An 18,736-nucleotide genomic window follows, 5' to 3' on the forward strand; every position below is an offset into this window, starting at 1 on the left:
TAGCGCTGTTTTGATGAATGATGATTCCCGGTATACAAATTGGAGATCTAAAACATTTAAAACAGGTTTTGTACCATACCGTAAATAACATCTACCGAAACATGTTTGATTACACATCCCTCCAGGCAGAATACTGGTCCAGTCGTTTTTGAGTAAACAGTAAAGAAATAGCAAACACATGTAAGTTCGGAGCCTAACTTGACTTGATAAGATTGTTTACTAATCTAGTGGACTAACCTACAATGTTCGTAGCAAGCAAGTAATGAGTATGTTACATCAAAAAAAAAAAAACAGTGGGCTGTATAAACATATCTTGAACTGACAAGGTTTAAAAATTCCATTTGCTAACTATTGGCATTTGGATATAGTGATAAGCATCACAAGCAAAATGCCTTTGAGATCGAAGCATGGAAATTTTGATATTCCAGAAATATCGTTGAGCGACTTTTTTCTCGAGCGTATAAAAGAATATGGTGACGATATTGCTCTGGTAAGTATCATAATTGTATTTGCTTGTATATTTCTAAACTTGTGCCGCATGCGGATTGTATATATGTTATAATTTTTATATAATGTTGATCAAACCCCACAATTATGCAGAATTGAAGTGTCATCTCTACACCCTGAACAATGAAATTGATTTATTACCCGAATACATAGTATATATGTATATATATATATGTAAATTTCACAATAGGTCAGTTGAGGCAATAAAGTCGCTTACTTTCTACATGATTCTGATCAATCGATTCTCAGAATCTGCACAAAAAAAAATCAACTGTTCTGAGACAGTTGTAACTTCATTTAAGTTGCTTCACAAAAAATTTAACGTAGCAATAAAAGGCAAAAACCGCTTGTTGTGTGTAATTGCTTAGACACATTTTTTTAATATTTCCTTTTTAATTCAGATTGACAACATCAACGAAGAAAAACAGCTTACTTTTAGACAAGTTTACGAACAAATACAATCCTGTGGGACCTTTTTTCAAAAGCAAAAGATTGGCAAGGGAGATGTTGTGTGTCTGATCACTCAGAATTGTGTAGAATATATAGTGGCAACGGTTTGTGTGGTATCTTGTGGGGCGGCGATATCACTTTGTAATCCGTCATACAAAGAAGGTAACTCTGCTTCTTGAATTGTATTATTTAATGGTCAGGTTGAGAATTTGATTATAAGAATGCTATTCGCGCAGTTCGCTCTAAACAAGGCTATGCGGAAGCGTCCACTGATATCAAATAATAAGTAAGGAAATACAATTCTATCAGAAGGACCGGAATATTTCGGGTTCGGGATTGCTGCCTGATTTATTATAACTCGGGTAAGGTGGTGGAATAAAGCTATATGACCGAAAAAACGAAAAATATCCAAATTCGAAGTTGGAAGCCGAATTGAAGATATCTGTCAATCGTATACAGTGTAGACGTTCTGATGGACAAAAGGATGTTACCTGCGCGAGACCATGAAGCGCAATAAAGTTCCGTTTGTGTGCTTTGGATTTAGACCGATATTTGAACAAACGAACACAATGGTTTTGTTCAAAGTAGAATCATTTCATTGATATGAGTTCTTTCACGAGTTAATTTTGAACAATTTTTTTTTGTTTTGCATGAGAAATACAGCATATCTTCAAAATCACCGAACCAAAAATAGTTATCGCATCTGAAAAAAGCATCGATACTATAAAGCAAGTACTCAATAATAACCCAGAGAATCAAGTTCAGGTATTCAGGATTTTTAAATTATAGATATTAATAAAAAAAAAATACAAGATCATTTTTATTGTCCATGTATTTATTTTATTTTATGTGTGTTAAGAGGCAAATTCATTGACTTAGAATATCGATCGAGGTTGTTTAAGCGTACTGTGTAAACTCGTATTTTCTTTTTAGAAAATCATAGTCATTGGAAAAAGTAATGAATTCGAAACTTGGGATGACATTATAATCTCAAATAAAGATAACAAAGGTAAGAAATTAATTCTAATTGTAAAAAATATTGATTTCAATTTTTCATGATTGTCAATAACGTTTTAAGGAAACATTGTTCCGACTTGCAAAATATCACCAAAGAAAGATTTAGCGTTCTTACCATATTCAAGTGGAACTACAGGAATGCCGAAATGTGTTATGCACACTCATTATGGTACGATTGCGATGATATTAGCCATTTGGTAAGAAGAACTTTTCTGATATCGTATCGTTATTCTGCTTAAACCAAAGCACGGAAAATCACTCTATAACAATTAAATTCATTCCGTTTGGAAATTTCAATACAATATTTATTAATATACATAAACTATCTCATACTCGCTATATTTGAAATGTGTCGTTGTAAGCCATTTTCCAATAAACCTTCGCAAAGAATATTGATGCCAAAGTATTGCTTAGTCGCTTCATTTCGCAAAACTAGATATAAGTATATGGATAATTGCACCCTTAACTCAGACAAGTTGTAGTATTTTGTATATAAAAATTTATATGAATAGAAAACGTATTCCTAACTTATGAGCATATAAGAATATTTTAGTTGAGTGATATGTCATTTACTGCATTTTTGGTGTTACAAAAACTATTTCAAAACTTGATATGAATTATGACGACGCACGACTGTAAGTCGATGTGATATGTCTCATCATTTTGAATTCTTTTGAGGCACCATTTAAACTATCAACGCGGAGATGTGTTCTACAACGAACGGCCTTTGTATCATGGAGGTGGTTATTTTCACTTACTTGTTGCACTGCAAGGCGGGTTAAGTGTTATCATTGATCAAAAGTTTGACGTTGACGGTACACTGGCTGCAATACAAAAATACAAGGTATTGGAAAAATATATTTTACCATATACCATTCGTTTGCTATATTATTTACTCTGGTGATAGTAATATGATATTGTAGCGATTTCAAAATCAGACTTAAATGTGCCAGTTCATGACAACATATTTGAACGTCGAAAAGCATTTGGTTTTCATTTGATGGGTATTTGATGCGGATGTATACGTGCATGTTTTCCAACTAAGATCTTTTTACAGTATATTTGGTTTTCATTGAACGCTTCGTCGGACACCAAGGCTTCCAAGGTTACATTATGTTGGAGGAAGAATATTTCTCGCTGCAATTTAATCATATTTTTCTCTATATTCATTCATGTCGTCAAGGCAAATCATATGCTTCTGGTGCCACCAAATTTGCTAAAACTATCCCAGACAGAGTTGCATCACAAGTATGATACCTCGTCGTGGAAATCATCATTTATTGGAGGTGCATCAATTCCACCCACAGCATTGAAAGAAGTTATCGATAGGTTCAACATTAGAGTATTTCCATGTTAGTTGACAAATTTTTATAAACTTTTATAGTAAAGGTGGAAAACAAAGTCTAACTTGAAATGAAATGAATTGAGTATCTGGAATAACTCGATAAACAATCGTTTATTACTTTTGGCAGCTTGTGTAATTTGTTTTATAAAATCGTTTACTAATATTTTGGAAATAGATATTATTTTAAACATGAACCCGAGCTTAACGTACAAGTTTGTCTTAGACATAATAGCTGGCTGTTACTGGCGACATTCATTCCTAATTTGAAACTACCTGTGCAATATCATGTTCGTCCTTCTTGTATTTCATCTTGTATGTACATATATCCATTCTAATTCATATATCACCAATTTCGATGCATACTTATTTTTGCAAGTAGATATGTACCTAAATCATTTAATTTTTAACGTGTTGGTATTTCAGGTTATGGGCAGACTGAATGCTTTCCTGTATCTTGGAATGACAAAGTAGATGAATTCATTGATTCAGCTGGTTCAATTGCAGTCAATTCTGAAATTATGGTGAATTAATTTAACGATTTTTGTAATACGAAAATCGAGTTATATAAAATTTATGTTATATAAAGTAAGATAAAAACTTGAAGATTTTGTTTATTCATTTTAAAATCCTTTGGCCTCTATGTGATTCGTTTTTCAATTCGAAATTGTGCTACCTTCCTATTACGCTTTTTTGAAGTATTTTGACGGTACTGGTACTGTACAAGGTAAAGTAGACTACTGGTCTTCGTTTTCATATATTTGAGCATCGCTGTCTTGTTTTGTATGCGATGACGTCATCAACATTAAAAATTTCACACTGCGTTCGCGTTCGTTGCTATCTGGGGGTCAGGGGAAGTCGTTAAGACTACGGTACCGGTAATCTAAGCAGATTGCTTACCCGTACTAGTTCATTTTGCTCTTCGTGTCCATATATTTAAACAGAGCTCTTTTGTTTGACTCTTAAATGTTTTACAGATTGTTGATCCAAATACGGAAAAAGAGTTGAAATCTGGCGAAGACGGCGAAATTTGGGTCAAAAGTACACATGTAAGGCATGAGATTATTTCGTCATTATTTTACCACTTTTTCTGTAGAATAAATTAGTAGAAGATATATTCACACATTTTAATCTAAATGTATATAGGTAGCGATTCCAATTCAACTGTTAACAACATTTGATCGTAACGATCATCATTAGAATTAACAAAGACATTGAGAATCAAAGAAATCATTCCAAACTATCTCATATACGTTTTTCTAGATGTCTGCTGGATATTATAAAAATTCGAAAGCAACAGAACAAGCAATAAATAAAGACGGATTTCTTCGCACTGGCGATATTGGACATATTGAAAATGAAATGCTTTTTGTGGTAGGCCGGCTCAAGGAAGTTATCAAATATAACACGTTCCAGGTAAAAAAAACTTTCCAATCACATATTTACCCGCCAATGTACGTTTTGATTTTCAAAAAAAAAAATTCGGTTTTCTTCAGAATAGTTTTTTTTTTAAAAAATACGTTATTTAAGTTAGTCCTTATGTTGAATTTTATGACTTCTCGATATATATCAAGATATATTTATGATCGTGTGTAAATTGTTTCGCCTTGTTTTATACTATGACATGTTTAATCATTAATATATTGTTAACCCACTGTTACTTAGAAGATTCGACACTTTCAATTTCTCACTATTTTATTAATTTTTTTCCCCATGTTCAGGTTCCACCTGCAGAAATAGAGCATGTACTTATGAAACATCCTGGTGTAAAAGATGCTGCAGCGGTTGGTGTGCCAGATGAAGCATGTGGGGAGTTACCAAAAGCATTCGTTGTACGAAAAATGGAATCGGTCACAACGGATGAACTGCATGAATTGATTAAAAGTACCGACTTCATATAAATTTTACTGTATTCCACATGTTCTGTAATAAAAGTACAATTTTATTTTTATAGATGAACTTGTCGATTACAAACATCTTCGTGGCGGGATCCAATTTGTCAATCATATTCCGAAATCTATACTTGGCAAAATAGATCGCATCGAATTGAAGAAATGGGCGATGAAATAAGAGAACCTATAGCAATGCAAGCAATGTCCCCCAAGAAATAATTTGAACCTCTAAATGCAAAAATGAAATTTCCTGTAATATTGCCGTAATTTATATTATCAGTATGATTTTGCTTTACTACTGAGTATTCTGAAAAGAAGTTTCGAACACGTACTTAAAATTGTTCATATTATTAATAAACTAGGTTGCATGCATTTTGTTCACTTTTTATAATCAAATCATATTTTTGTTTGTATGTTCGAGGAAAAAAGTGTCAAATTTCAATTTCATTATTAAAAATGTTGATTTCAATGCAAACTCATATATGTATACTGTTTAATGCGTACTGTATCTTCGTCATCTTCTCTTATTCTAAATATAGCTGCACAACTGACCTTATTTTTGGTTATAGATCGCAACAAATATCCACCAATACACAATTACCGAAACATCAGCTACCGAAGCATCAGCTAATTACCTATCAGCTACTTCTATTAGGCCTGGCATATCCATTTTTGCATATGTTATTTGTAACTCGCACCTGACTAAGTCATCCAAAAATTACGTCACTACAAAGTCACAGTGTCGAGATAAGGCTTAAAATGTACGGATTGTCGTCTGAAACGCGCAGACGATCACCCGAAATCAAGCAAGCTATTTCTCATGTTTCTCGTCGGAACAGTTCCTATATGAGAGAGATTGCTGGCGTTGGCTTTTATTGCGGGCGATCGTAACTTTTTTTGGCAAGCTCTATACGTGATTGGGACGTTTCAGTGACGTAATGTTTGGATGACCTACCTAGTCAGGTGGGAGTTAGGAATACTAAATGCAGCAAAATTTGTGCCATGCTAACTAGAAGTACTTACAGCGTTTAGTGAACATGCATGCGCCTTCATTTTTGATAATGAAAAAGCTATCATGAGGCGAATTCAATTTTACATGGATTCACAAATCAAGATAATATGGCAAGGACTAAAATTGAATCTTTCCAGTCTAAAACAGCAAGACCGCGTATCGGGTAAAACGTTTGGCTGACTATTGGTAGCTGCTGAACTACTTTGATCGGTCATGTTTCCATATTTCCAACCTCATAGCGCTACGAATATTTAGATATTTTTAGATTCATTTCGTGAACATTTCTGCGTGGATCCCCCCTCTCTGAAGGGCTATCACGTTTTTCATTCAAAAAATCAGAATCAAGCAATAGTAAATCGGCAGATTTTGGTTCAACTCAAAATGTATAAAGCAATTGTGTTACAGCAGTTACGAAAACTGGAAGCATGGTCCGAATCACGTGGCATTTAAATTTGAAAACGGAAGCTGAGAACTAACCTAGTATATTCTGACACCAGTTTTCAAACTCAAGTTTCGTGTTTTTTTCATGTGCAGAAGTTGGGATCGGGTGTCAGTTTTCGAGTCTCACACGTCTGACTCTTACATGATTTTTGTGGCTTGGGCGATACATATTAATGTTCACTCTGCATTCCCATCACAGCATATCCATGTCTGGTATCCGATATTTGCATACACAATAACTTGAATTCAAAATGATATGAATTAACCAAACCAATCGTAGGCTATTTATAGTGAATGCAATGACCCAATACTGATTCATTCACCGATTCAGTTGGCTCTGTTTGCGTCAATCAAGAAATTATGGTTATAAAATTAGGATTTTATTATCAGTGTGAAGTTAAATAATAATAAGGACATGCGCTGGAGGAAGCTGTAACTAGTAACCAGAAAACAGACAAAATGAGTAACAGTTTTTCATAATCGAAATATTGGTTGGTATTTGGATGCTGTTTTACAGATTGTTGATCCGAATACAAAGGAAAAAATGAAACCTGGTCAAGACGGAGAAATAGGGGTCATGGGACCACAAGTAGGCAATCTCTTTGTGCAATGTACACAATATGAACTGACATAAATGAATATTAAAATTCTATGTGTTATGTTATACTTTTAATGGCAATTTACTATTTATTTCTTTTTGAAAGAAAGAAATTGAATTAAAAGAAACTCAGTACATTTGTTCAAAGTGACAGTCATACAATAAAGGAATTATAAATTTGTAGTTGCAACTAAATAAGAAAATGTGACAGAGTCTATATTTCAAAAGTAATTCCTAGTTATGCCATTTACTAGATGACCGTTGGATATTATAAAAATGCCGAAGCAACGATGAAAACAATCAAATAAGGATGGATTTCTTTGTACAGGCGATATCGGCGTTGTTAAGAATGAAAGGCTATATGTTACTGGCCGATTGAAGGAAGTTATCAAGTATAACACATTCCAGGCGAGCAGCATGTTTATCGTTTTTTTCTTCAGTACGTACTTAGACTCAAAGCGACAAAGCTGTTTAATGACAGAAATACTTGACTGACACAACTGGGCATGGAGATTTTCGAGAACTTGACGATTTCCGAATAGAATAGAATATATTTTATCAAATTAAATCGAATCTTCTCGAATACTGTTCCAGACGTGTAATTGTATCTGTTTTATATTGAAATGGGTCTATAGAAATATCTATAGACTATATAGACACATAAGTTAATTGAATCCATCAATCAGACAGTTTACTGAGCGTTCATATACGATAAGAAACATGTTTATCAATAACTGACTAGCAAAAGAAGATTCTTACGACATTGTAAAAATATGGTTGAGGCCGAATTTTTTTACCCGCAGGTTAAATTGATTCGTGTAGCAATCAATGCGTATACTGTCTGTTTAGGTATCACCTGTCGAAATAGAAAATGTACTATTGCGTCACCCTGGTGTTAAAGATGTTGGAGTGGTTGGTGTTCCTGACCCTGTTTGTGGAGAGTTACCAAAAGCGTTCGTTGTAAAAAATCTTGAATCGGTAACAGCGAACGAACTTCACACTCAGGTAAAAGGTGAGAAAAAGTATATTAGTTTTAGGATGAGTATATTTTTCTGCATTCATTTCGGAGTTTGCCTACATTTATCATATAGTTGCTACTCATATAATTTTGTCATACTTGTATTATTTTATTTATATTCCTGTTAATTTGACAAGCCTCATCCAAAGATTGGCAACAAAATGAACATACGTTTAAAGCAATTCTTCCCTTTACCCGTGCATAATGCATGCTTTATAAAATAACATTTCTATTGGATAATTTTAGTCCAGTCCGCAACTGCTTGGTTGGATACTTAGATGTGTTTCAGAGTTTTATATTGAATTTAAGTGTAAACATATATTTGTAAATAAATTGAGCATTGCTCGAATTTTTTGACACTATGCATTCGCGAGAGTTAATTCTGGAAATAAATTAGATTGTAAAGAGTAAAACGGCTTTGAGCCATCAGACGTTTACAATTTTATGTTAAATATTTACTAGTCGTTTCAAATTAAAATCGCGGTATTTTGCGAAGGACTGCAACTCACGAAAAAAAGTTTACGAGGTTACAGTCGGGCGCATTCCCTTGTACTTTTGATCTCACACAAAAATAAAATCCCACAAAGTATAAGTTTTGCCAAATGCTGCACCTGTATGTGGCTGGGTGCTTCAAGTCGTCAGGGGTTTCGTCTATTTGCGATTGATTAAGCATCCCATAAATGTAAATTTTAGAATTAGGTAAAATCTTCAGATTCGCATCAGTCAATAAAACGCAAAATTAATTTTATTTCACTTTTCAACTTAGGTTGTGAAACATGTTCAACAAAACGCATCGATATGCGTTATTGAAGGGCCCACGCTTTATCAGTCTTAGCCTACAATAATAGATCGGTAAGACAGACAACAAGCAGCCTCGAGAAAAAGATTCCAGGGAATATATTACAAGCACGTCGTGGTGTCCGAAACAAAGAGAAGCGGAACTACGAAGGCCTTTCAAATCGATGATTTACCAATTCTGTTGAACAGACACACAGGTGACCCTTTAGGTACATGAAAAGAAATTCCTATTGCTACGCGTTGCACCATGATGACATTGTAGAATTCGTGTAATTTGATTCCAAGGAATACATTACAACCACGTCATGGTGTTCGAAACAAAGAGAAGCGGAACCATGAATGTCTTTCAAAATCGATGGTTTATAAATTCTGTCGAATAGACACGCAGAAGATTCTTCAAGTACATGAAAAAAAATCCTAAATTTAAAAATTCTTGTTTAAAAGCATATTTTGTCGGTTGTGGTGATAAATTCTCTTTTTTTTTTCAACTTGTGATAATAGCCGTGAACTTATTCTCGATTAGGTTTAATATCCGAAAGGAACAATAAAAACATAGTTATTTATATTGGATAGGATTGGGGGAGGTAGGTGATTGACATCACAATCATATGTACCCACTAAGTGACAAGCGTCTAGAACTCTTTATAAATAGGACGCACATCCATCGTTTTTGAGAAACATTAGTTTGAGTTCTAATTTTCATTTTGTATTTATGTTTAACTTTAGTGGTCAGAAATATTAATTGCAGCTCTAATAAAGTCGACACAAAAACTGGTCTCAAAAGAAATTAAAAGCTCCAAAGATTTGGAAAAAATTAAGCAACCGTTTTTTCTCAAAGTCATCAAGTTGGATCGTATTGAATATCCAGAGTTAAATCTGCTGATTAATTTGATGAAAAGGAATCGACTGCAGGAAATAAGTGTACGAGAATGCTGTGAAACTGCGGATGATCTGGCAGGACTACTTCAGGCTATTTCAAGCAACCCATACGTTGACACAACGGTGAGTAGTGATATTCGTTTAATTATTTCATTGTGTACAATTTCCCTCCAGAATCGTATTTATTCACACTGGTCCTATTCCATGAAATTTCCATCTGCAGTATGAAAATGTAATCTTTTTTTCATACAACAAAACAGCCGTTGTCATTGGATATCAGGGAAAATCAATGTGATGGTAGATGTGTCGAACTTCTCCGTGACACGATTGACCGAGGGATTATAGCAAGTTTGGAGCTTCCGTCTAAGCAGAAAGAAAATCACATTTTCACGTTATTGCGTTCCATTCGTTACTGCGAAAGTCAGGTTATAAAGTAATTAGTTGTTAAGCGTGCGTAAACACTAGCTATCTATATATGTATTCCCTACATGTATTCTTCTATTTGCAACAGATGCAACTACTTAATATAAATGACAATGTTATTGATGAAAAAAGTTTTGAATTACTGATGAATATCTTGATGGAAAATAAAGTTCAGAAGAAACTTTACTTGAAAGATTGTAGAAAACCCAAAGAGCAGTTTACTGAAGCAGACAAACAATCGCTGCAACAAGCACAATCTTCAAAGGTAGTGATACAAATTGAAACGTTTTAGATTCTTACCTTTATTATATTTTCTAATGTACCAAAAGTCGTATCGACAAGTTATCCTGTCAGCGACATCTTGCTACTGAACCATATTGCACCCCAAAAGAACCTCATAGACCGAAAAAGCCAAAATATATTAATGAATAGTAGTAATATATGGATATTAAATATATGTAAAATGCAAAATCATATTGTTGAATATATAAATAGATATTGTAGAACTTTTGTAAATGGTCGAAGATCTAACTACAACCAAAAATTTTTCAGAAATTAGCGATCAAATGGTTCAAGACTAAGCCTGCAGTGAACAGCTCACTCATGGCATATCAGGTTTGTGGATTCAATGATGATTTTATATATCTGGCTAGGATAAGCATTTGCCAGTAACATCCGTATATGAAATACGTTTGGAAGTACAGAGCCACAAAATGGGTTTTACACTTTTTTAAACTTAAGCTGCAAGAAAAAGTCAGTGAAAAATCAAATAAGTGGGATACTGAATAACACAATTCAACGTTTTGAACAAATTCAAAATTTTTACCAATATTAGATTTGTTTTCCAAAAATCGAGATTTATTATGATTTTAATAAAATACTGTAATAAATTTATCATTGAGCACAGGTAAATGTATTTTCAGGATGGAAATAGCTTATTTAGAAGAGTGACTGATAGATTGTTGTCATATGTACCTGAAAGTCACCGGGAAGCCGCAAAACTTGCAATTTCAAACCAATTCCGTCCAAAAGTATTAATTTAATTTTGTTATTCGAGCGACTATACTATACTATTTGTTGGGATTTATTGCGCTACAAAATGTTTATATATCCTCAAAGTGCAGTCACCATAGCAACTTCTTATTTTGAACAAAAGTTCCAATACAATTTCACACAAACCAATTATTTTGCCGTTTACACTCAGCTTAGAGATAAAGTTTAAATATACTTTATTATATGGCAATTATATAGATTACCATCCTTAAAATATTCATCCGATTTATCAATTCGGAGTACGCCATGTAAAAAAGTGGTTTGGAGTCGATATATTATGATGTTCCGTGGCTCACATGTTTAGATTTGATTATTATGAATAATACGTATAAATAAATGAAACAATCTGACTCTGACGTGCTTACATAGTCACATTTATGTGCATTTCGTCTAATGCTAGTTGTAGATATGGATGTAAATTGCGTTCATTTTTAGAAAAAACGCAACAAAAACAGATATCCAGTTTATCAAGTAAGGTTTTTATTTATTTTTTCTATGTATGTGTGTAATAAGAAATGCAATAAGCAATATTACATTTAAATTTTATAATTGTTAAAGTGCAGAAAATTAGAATTTTCAAAATAAAGATGTTTAAAACTTTTATTTCTAGTATTCAAGTACTTACCTAACGTAGTTATACTTGATTGAAACCGAAAAGATTCAAAATTTTCAACAAAAAAAAAACGATACAGAGAAGCAGTATTGTATTTCCTATTTATTACAGGACGATATTTTGTCAAGTGAAGATCAGTATTGTTCGGAGGACGAAGAAATGATCGATAATTGTATGTACCGATCACAACTAATTACCATATTTCTCTGTGAATCGCACCTGTGGATAATACGCACCCAGGTTTTAGTACATTTTTAACGAGAATTTTCCATGCACTCCATGTATGATACGCATATCAAAATTCCGTCCTCTCTTGCCTTGTAGGTATTTTTTCCGGACGTTTCAGGCATTCAGGCCTTTTGTTAACTATATATATATATATATACATATATATATATATATACATCTATTTGCTGCATTTCGGTCACATGTTATTTTTTGCTGCAGTTGGGCTACTCGTTTTCTGTGGCATATGGTGAGCCACTCACAGCGTTATTTTTAGCGGTTTTCAATAAAAAATGGTATGACGAAATTTCACGCAAGTAATACAGTTCGTTTTAAATATAGTGGAGTTGGTGCCCAATCGTCGTCGCCCAATTCCGAGGGACTACGTTATTTAGCCTATTTGCGGGAATGAGGAACATCATTGGATATGGTCGACACCGCGAGCTGGCTATTTAATCATAGTCCATTATTAAAAACGTTCGCGCTTCCCCTAAATGCTTTGATTGTAAGCCACTGCCCACCCCGTTGAATATATTTGTGAAAATATATTCTGCAAAACGCTCTGCCCGGAAACAGAGCTCAATGACCTGTAAACATTGAAATCACTCGAGTGTGACTAGATTGACGGGTACTCGCATCCGAGACCCAAAAACCCGATTTTGCAAAAAAAAAAAAAACTCTTCCTTTGGCCTGATCACTTTTGTGGGTTTTGTAGACATCGTGACAGACCTTCTTGCCAAGTTTGGCACGGATTAGTTCCCTGTAAAATGTTCGTTTGTTCCCGAAACCCCGAATATACTTTCGTATCAAGTTTCTTCGTGCGTAACGACATCTGACTCCGACTGCGCTTTCGAACTGAAGTGCTCTCGGTTGCCTAATCATAAATAACCATAAATTCTCGTGTAACAGACGATATTAGACCATGCACATGAAAATATGAGACTACTCATTTAATTATTTTTATACTCGTAATAGATGACACACATGGAAAAATAATAAATATAATGACAGTATACATACTGAAAAGTATTGTTCAGGAATTGTTCAGAACTAAAATCTCATCGTCTACAAAATTATATTTTGCGAAGTAATTGCAATTTCAAAAATAGAATAGACTATTTTATTGAGATCAAAGTGTAACCTGAAAAGAGATCTAATAGCGATATTTTGAAAGTTGTTTATAGTGGAGTTTTGAATACCACATGACAAAATTTCCATAATTTCATAAATTGGATTATCTGTTAAATGACTTATTGCTGAAAGTTACGAAGTCGTGAGTTGAACTTCAAACACATATAAATGAGCAAATTTTCAGTCAAACTTAATTTTTTTTTGCATTAGTCGATGTGGGAATTTTATATTTATATCTTTATATTTGACCTCGGACTCCAAAATGAAAAATTTGTTCTATTGCATTTGGATTAAAATTTTTAGTATATTCGGATATATTTCAACATTAGAAAGCTAAAAATGTTATCATCAATAAAATTCGAAAAAATTGGATTTTGAATTTATTTTTTTATCGTTTTTTTCGGCCATCACTTTTGATATATTTGATGAAAACCAATGATGTCAATACCAATCACTTGGTATTTCAGAGACGCATTAAATTCGCAAATAAATGGGGTTAGAAAACTAATTATCGCATATCGAAGTTACTATAGGGTTTCATCGATTATCTCAATTTTGTGCGTTCGATGTCGTTTTTTGTTGTATTCAAATGTATTTGTCTATAATAAGTGCATTACACGTGCTTTACATCACTTTTAGGCAAAAGAACTAGAAAATATCGATTCATGATGTTGAGGGTCTTGAAATCGCCATAATTATTAAGTTGTTTTGCGATAATTTATTGTATTAACAATTGGAAGTGTTTATATGAGCAAGTTAAAACTACACGTTGTATTTTGGTACCTCCCACCATCAAATCGAACCATCACCTGAATAATTACCCGTTCTTTGAAATAAAATATATTCTTTCAAATATAGTTACCATTTCCAGAAAACTTTTACCATTACCAGAAACTTTTCCTAATAAATGCAATATTTCGTGTTCTGATGACCGTAAGTTGCATAGTTATATATTTAAAACGGGAGAACAGAGGGAATGGGGGTGGAAAACGAAATAACTCGGCATCGTCAGGAGCAATTCAGACTTTCCGTACATAGACGTGTCCTAATTCCTACGTTGCCACAAGTCTCAGCAACAAATTGTACCCCATTTGTTTAATTAGGAATGCTGTCGCTAAAAGAATAACATGAGCTTTTAAATATGCCAGAGTTCCAGTTCGTTAGAAAAATTTCAAGAGCTAAGTAGATCTTTTTAATCTGAATTTCAATTTCAGGCAATATATATATCTGAGTGGGATGCGTCCAAATTAGTCCACAGTGTATAGGCCATTAACTGATTTGCTTATTTGATAGTCGGAAAATAGTTACGCCAGTTAATGTAATTAATATTATGTGTTTACAACAATGCTGAAAAATCCTAGTAAAAGTACACAGTAATCAAGAATAAATATCACGATGACCGCTATATATCACGCACCACATTTTTTCTAGTATTTCGTTGTCAGCGATTCAAAGTCCAGAAACGTTATGGAGGTATTTCAAACAATTTTTACAAAATGAATAAAAATAACCTATATTCATTTGCCGAAATGGGCATGGTTTCAGAATCCAGTTTCATTTTTAAGATAAGGGAAAATCAATATGTAGATCAAAAATTGGTGCGCGTGTTTCGTGCCGAAATTTTAAAGAATTTAAAAACCAATTGAAAGATGCATTATCAGAAACTTAGAAAAGAGGGGCGATATTACATATTAGAAAATAACCTGAGTATCTTTAAGAGAGAATGTAAGAGTAAATTTATTTCTCATTTACTTTTAGTTTCACACCAATAGCTTATTCACTTCCTCATAAAGCATAAGGTACATGTATAGGTACATAAATTTTGAGTTTGAGAATTAGATACAGATGTTAAAAAAAGACATTCCTTGTCGATCACCAACATATTTTACCAGGCTCGCACCAATTTTGATTGTAGTTTTGTTGGCATACTCAGAATCAACACTCACTTAGAGGCCAGCTTACAATGCTATATCACTTATATTCATGAATGGTAATAGATAAACTTTTATAGTGCACAAGAGGGGTTTGGCTGATAAATAACTTTCCAATCATACCAACGGTTTGTGGATATTCTGCCAATATGTCCTTTTTCCGATATTTGCTGAACAACTTCTTTTTTCAGATCAATCATATGATTTTTCTTGCGATATTTACTAGTTTTATCCTCAACGAATTCTTCATTCTCCAAATACCATCTTTCCTTCCCCATGTTTTTGAATGACTCCGAATTATCTTATATACTGTACAATGAAGCACATATTTCTTCAATCATTTATTGAACCGCTTTAACGTCTTTCATTTATTAAACCCTCAAAATAGAAGCAAAGCGCTTTGTTTTTTGTCTGTTTTCTTGTTAGCATCGTAATTCACCACATCTGCGATTAGGAAAACCACGCTAACGTTATTTGATCTAAAATGCATCTTCAGCAAAAAAATGATTTTGTTGATTTGGTTTGGGAAAATATAAGTAGTATTTGTTCCTGAAATTATGGCCTAACCCTAACGTTGTACACATACAATGTTCCGGTGTCCGCCATCTTGGTTCACATACTTCTGGAGTACTGAATGTTTCATATTCATTTATCGATATAGATAGGTACCAGTTTATGGGACGACGTCGCCGCTTTTTTGTTAGCTTTCAAGCAAAATATAAATAAGGTCGGCAATAGTCAAGCATGTTGTTAAGAATATGGAATATGTTGCCAAATCAAAAATTGTTATCATATGTATTATTAGTTAATTTTCTGATTGAGCAATGCTAGAATGTACAGAATTGATTGGTTTGAAAAACTTAATCTTTAATGCTCAAAACAAAAACTAATCGGGTGTCTATGAAACTAATGAATATTCGACATTATGATAGTTGTTCAATAAATTATATTCACCTTCAAGTAACGAATTGAACTTTGGCAACTTCATTCACAAGTTGTGGCAAACAGTGATTCATATCCAGGAGTTCAAATAAAACTATTAATATGCAACTTACTAAATATTAGCTGGCAGAACAAAACAACATAATAAAGTTTTGATATATGGTCCATTGAATAGATATATCAGCAAAACCCTGAAAAGAAACTCTATAAACACTCCTAATAATATCACGAAAAGACTCTATTCTGTCACTCTGGAGAGGATTATTATGTTTGCTCCATATATTCTCATGGCTGCCATAATTAGATAGTGAGATACTTTGCACACTTGAAGTGATATCCCCACCAATTCGATTATGGGAAATCCTTACCAAGTACGGTAAGGCGAGCAAGATCCGACTGAATTTATCCTTTATTTGAATCGATAACTAAAACCGACTTCTCATCGCTCCTGACTAAGCAGATACATACTATATATGACGTAATAGGTCCAGTCTGCAAGTTTGCACATTTAGGGTGAAATTTACCATAACAGTATTCCAAGTTCCAGATATGTTTCCAGCGAATTATTGGAATACAATACGATAGCGAAAAAAATTTCCTGTTAATCCTCAAAATCTTGTCAAAAGATAACCGGGTCTAAAAAGAGAAATCATGATATATATTTGTAGCCCCAACTTAGCAAAAACAACTACAAGATAGATAGCTGGGCCTAGAAACTGTCGACAAGAACCAGAATCACAAAAAGTTTCACACTCTTTGCTCCTAAAGAAAATAAAGTCCAAACTATTTGTGCGACAGCAAAATGTGGCCCAAATATTACCGTCGCCCAAGTACAGCGAAAATAACCCCGTGTTGTCGATCAAATCGATAAAATAGGAATACATATATATAAATTGCATATTTGCTATTTTACAACCGACCGTTATGAATATTTTCGATGGGTGCATTGGTTTCAACATAATTTTGGTAATTTAGAATACTGAGTCACCACGTGCTATTTTTGTCAGGTTTTGGCGTGCTCGTTTCAAACTAATTCCATAAGAGGAGAAGGCTAAAGTATTAATCGCAGTTCATGTTATGGATTTTCCTCAAAATCGCATTAATATATGTAAAGTTCGACTGGTTTCTATTATAGTAGCACAAGATACTATTTACCTCTGGAAATAGGAAATGTGATAACAATGATTAGCGTATTGCAAACCATGTCGAGTCAATCAGTACATTTGTGATCATGACCATTCCAATAAATTGTATTCGAAATTCAAGTAATGTGAAAATTGTGGTGAAGTGTACGAATTATATCAAGAAAGGCTAAAACATCATCAATTTACAACTTTACTCGAAGAATATAAATCAGTACATAGCCATATTTTTTTTTTTATTCAGTTGTTAATCTTGGGGATAATACAGGGCTTGGCATTCAGTTCCCGAGATAAATATAGCGAGAAGTTAATTTACGTCTGCTACTCGTGTATGATGATTAGGGTGCTCGCCGCACATGGAGTTTGTGCATTCCTTCTATATATGCAATCAGAGCAAAGTGTGTGTGTTTGTATAAGCAAATTTACTGAAAGCAAAGTTACGCGCATCACTCAAAAATATAGAACAATGATCTCTGAGCAAAGTTACAAGAGACAAATGAAGTTGAGCGAACTTCTGATACATTTTTGCACTTTTTAGCAAGGTTTCTAGTGCTTTTTGACGGTTTTTTATTGTTTTTACACGTTTTAACAAGATAATCACGGCGTAGAAATAAAAATTGTAATTGGTTAGGACTGCAACACAAAATAAAAACTTCATCACAAAACTTAGATTTTGAAATGTTTGTTTGTCGAATTCAAAATTTACCGCAATTGTAAAATTTGAATTATTCGTTTGCTGAATATGAAAATATTTATAAAACTTCGAATTCTAAACCTTTGTTTACCGAATATGAGATATAATCTTCACAGCTGTTTGCAAGTTCACTAAATGTTTCGTTTCTGCACTTGTTTCAGTCCTATACATCGTTCAAAAGAATATGAGACAAAATAAGCATATGGTTTGCCTTGAAGTGGTGGGATTGACGGTGTCGTAGCAATTGTGTTCATTAGACAGTGGGTAAAAATTTATAATTGAGTACGCTGTGAACAATCAAATGGCGATAAACAAGAGAGTTATGCTCAAATTTATGAGCACATAGCTCAACATAGTGGCAAAATTGTGATGACGTCATATCACACGAAGAAACGAATCCCATACAGCACACCGGGATACTTGAAATAAATAAAAGTAATAGCGTTCTAGCGAAAAGTTTAGTTTCAAATTGATTAGACCAGTAATCAAAGAGTTTTTTTCTGCTACAAAGAACAAGTACAACAACAACATAATAACAAAACGATCGTTATGTCCACTAACGTGTCCAATAATGCAGAATGCAGCCAGCCTTGCACAATGGATATGACGGCAAAATAAATGACATGAA

General features: G+C 33.5%; 2 protein-coding genes across 2 annotated transcripts in view; both read left to right on the forward strand.

The window, feature by feature from the left end:
* LOC120333040 (uncharacterized) overlaps nt 1–18,736 on the forward strand; it is a 104,900-nt gene that overhangs the window by 9,527 nt on the left and 76,637 nt on the right. The window contains exons 7-13 of the mRNA XM_078119456.1: nt 9,914–10,077; nt 10,215–10,379; nt 10,466–10,642; nt 10,930–10,992; nt 11,301–11,408; nt 11,866–11,901; nt 12,155–12,215. Of these exons, the coding sequence (XP_077975582.1) occupies nt 9,914–10,077; nt 10,215–10,379; nt 10,466–10,642; nt 10,930–10,992; nt 11,301–11,408; nt 11,866–11,901; nt 12,155–12,215 (774 nt within the window). The remainder of the gene's footprint in view (nt 1–9,913; nt 10,078–10,214; nt 10,380–10,465; nt 10,643–10,929; nt 10,993–11,300; nt 11,409–11,865; nt 11,902–12,154; nt 12,216–18,736) is intronic.
* On the forward strand, nt 193–5,721 carry LOC144431348 (putative 4-coumarate--CoA ligase 1). Its single transcript, XM_078119373.1, has 12 exons — nt 193–490; nt 909–1,119; nt 1,613–1,722; nt 1,891–1,966; nt 2,036–2,171; nt 2,653–2,818; nt 3,158–3,326; nt 3,743–3,840; nt 4,294–4,365; nt 4,580–4,732; nt 5,038–5,200; nt 5,271–5,721. The coding sequence occupies exons 1-12, from the start codon at nt 389–391 to the stop codon at nt 5,384–5,386; spliced, it is 1,572 nt and encodes a 523-aa protein (XP_077975499.1). The 5' UTR covers nt 193–388; the 3' UTR covers nt 5,387–5,721.

The sequence above is a fragment of the Styela clava genome, chromosome 13 (assembly GCF_964204865.1).
Source record: "Styela clava chromosome 13, kaStyClav1.hap1.2, whole genome shotgun sequence".
NCBI classification, from domain to species: Eukaryota; Metazoa; Chordata; class Ascidiacea; order Stolidobranchia; family Styelidae; genus Styela; species Styela clava.

Bases quoted from the DNA above. Each gene is read 5' to 3' on its own strand.
- LOC144431348 (XM_078119373.1), top strand. From the start codon at position 389: ATGCCTTTGAGATCGAAGCATGGAAATTTTGATATTCCAGAAATATCG. The intron at 1,967-2,035 runs GTAAGAAATTAA...TAACGTTTTAAG, and splicing joins CTCAAATAAAGATAACAAAG to GAAACATTGTTCCGACTTGC. The intron at 5,201-5,270 runs GTACCGACTTCA...TTATTTTTATAG, and splicing joins ACTGCATGAATTGATTAAAA to ATGAACTTGTCGATTACAAA.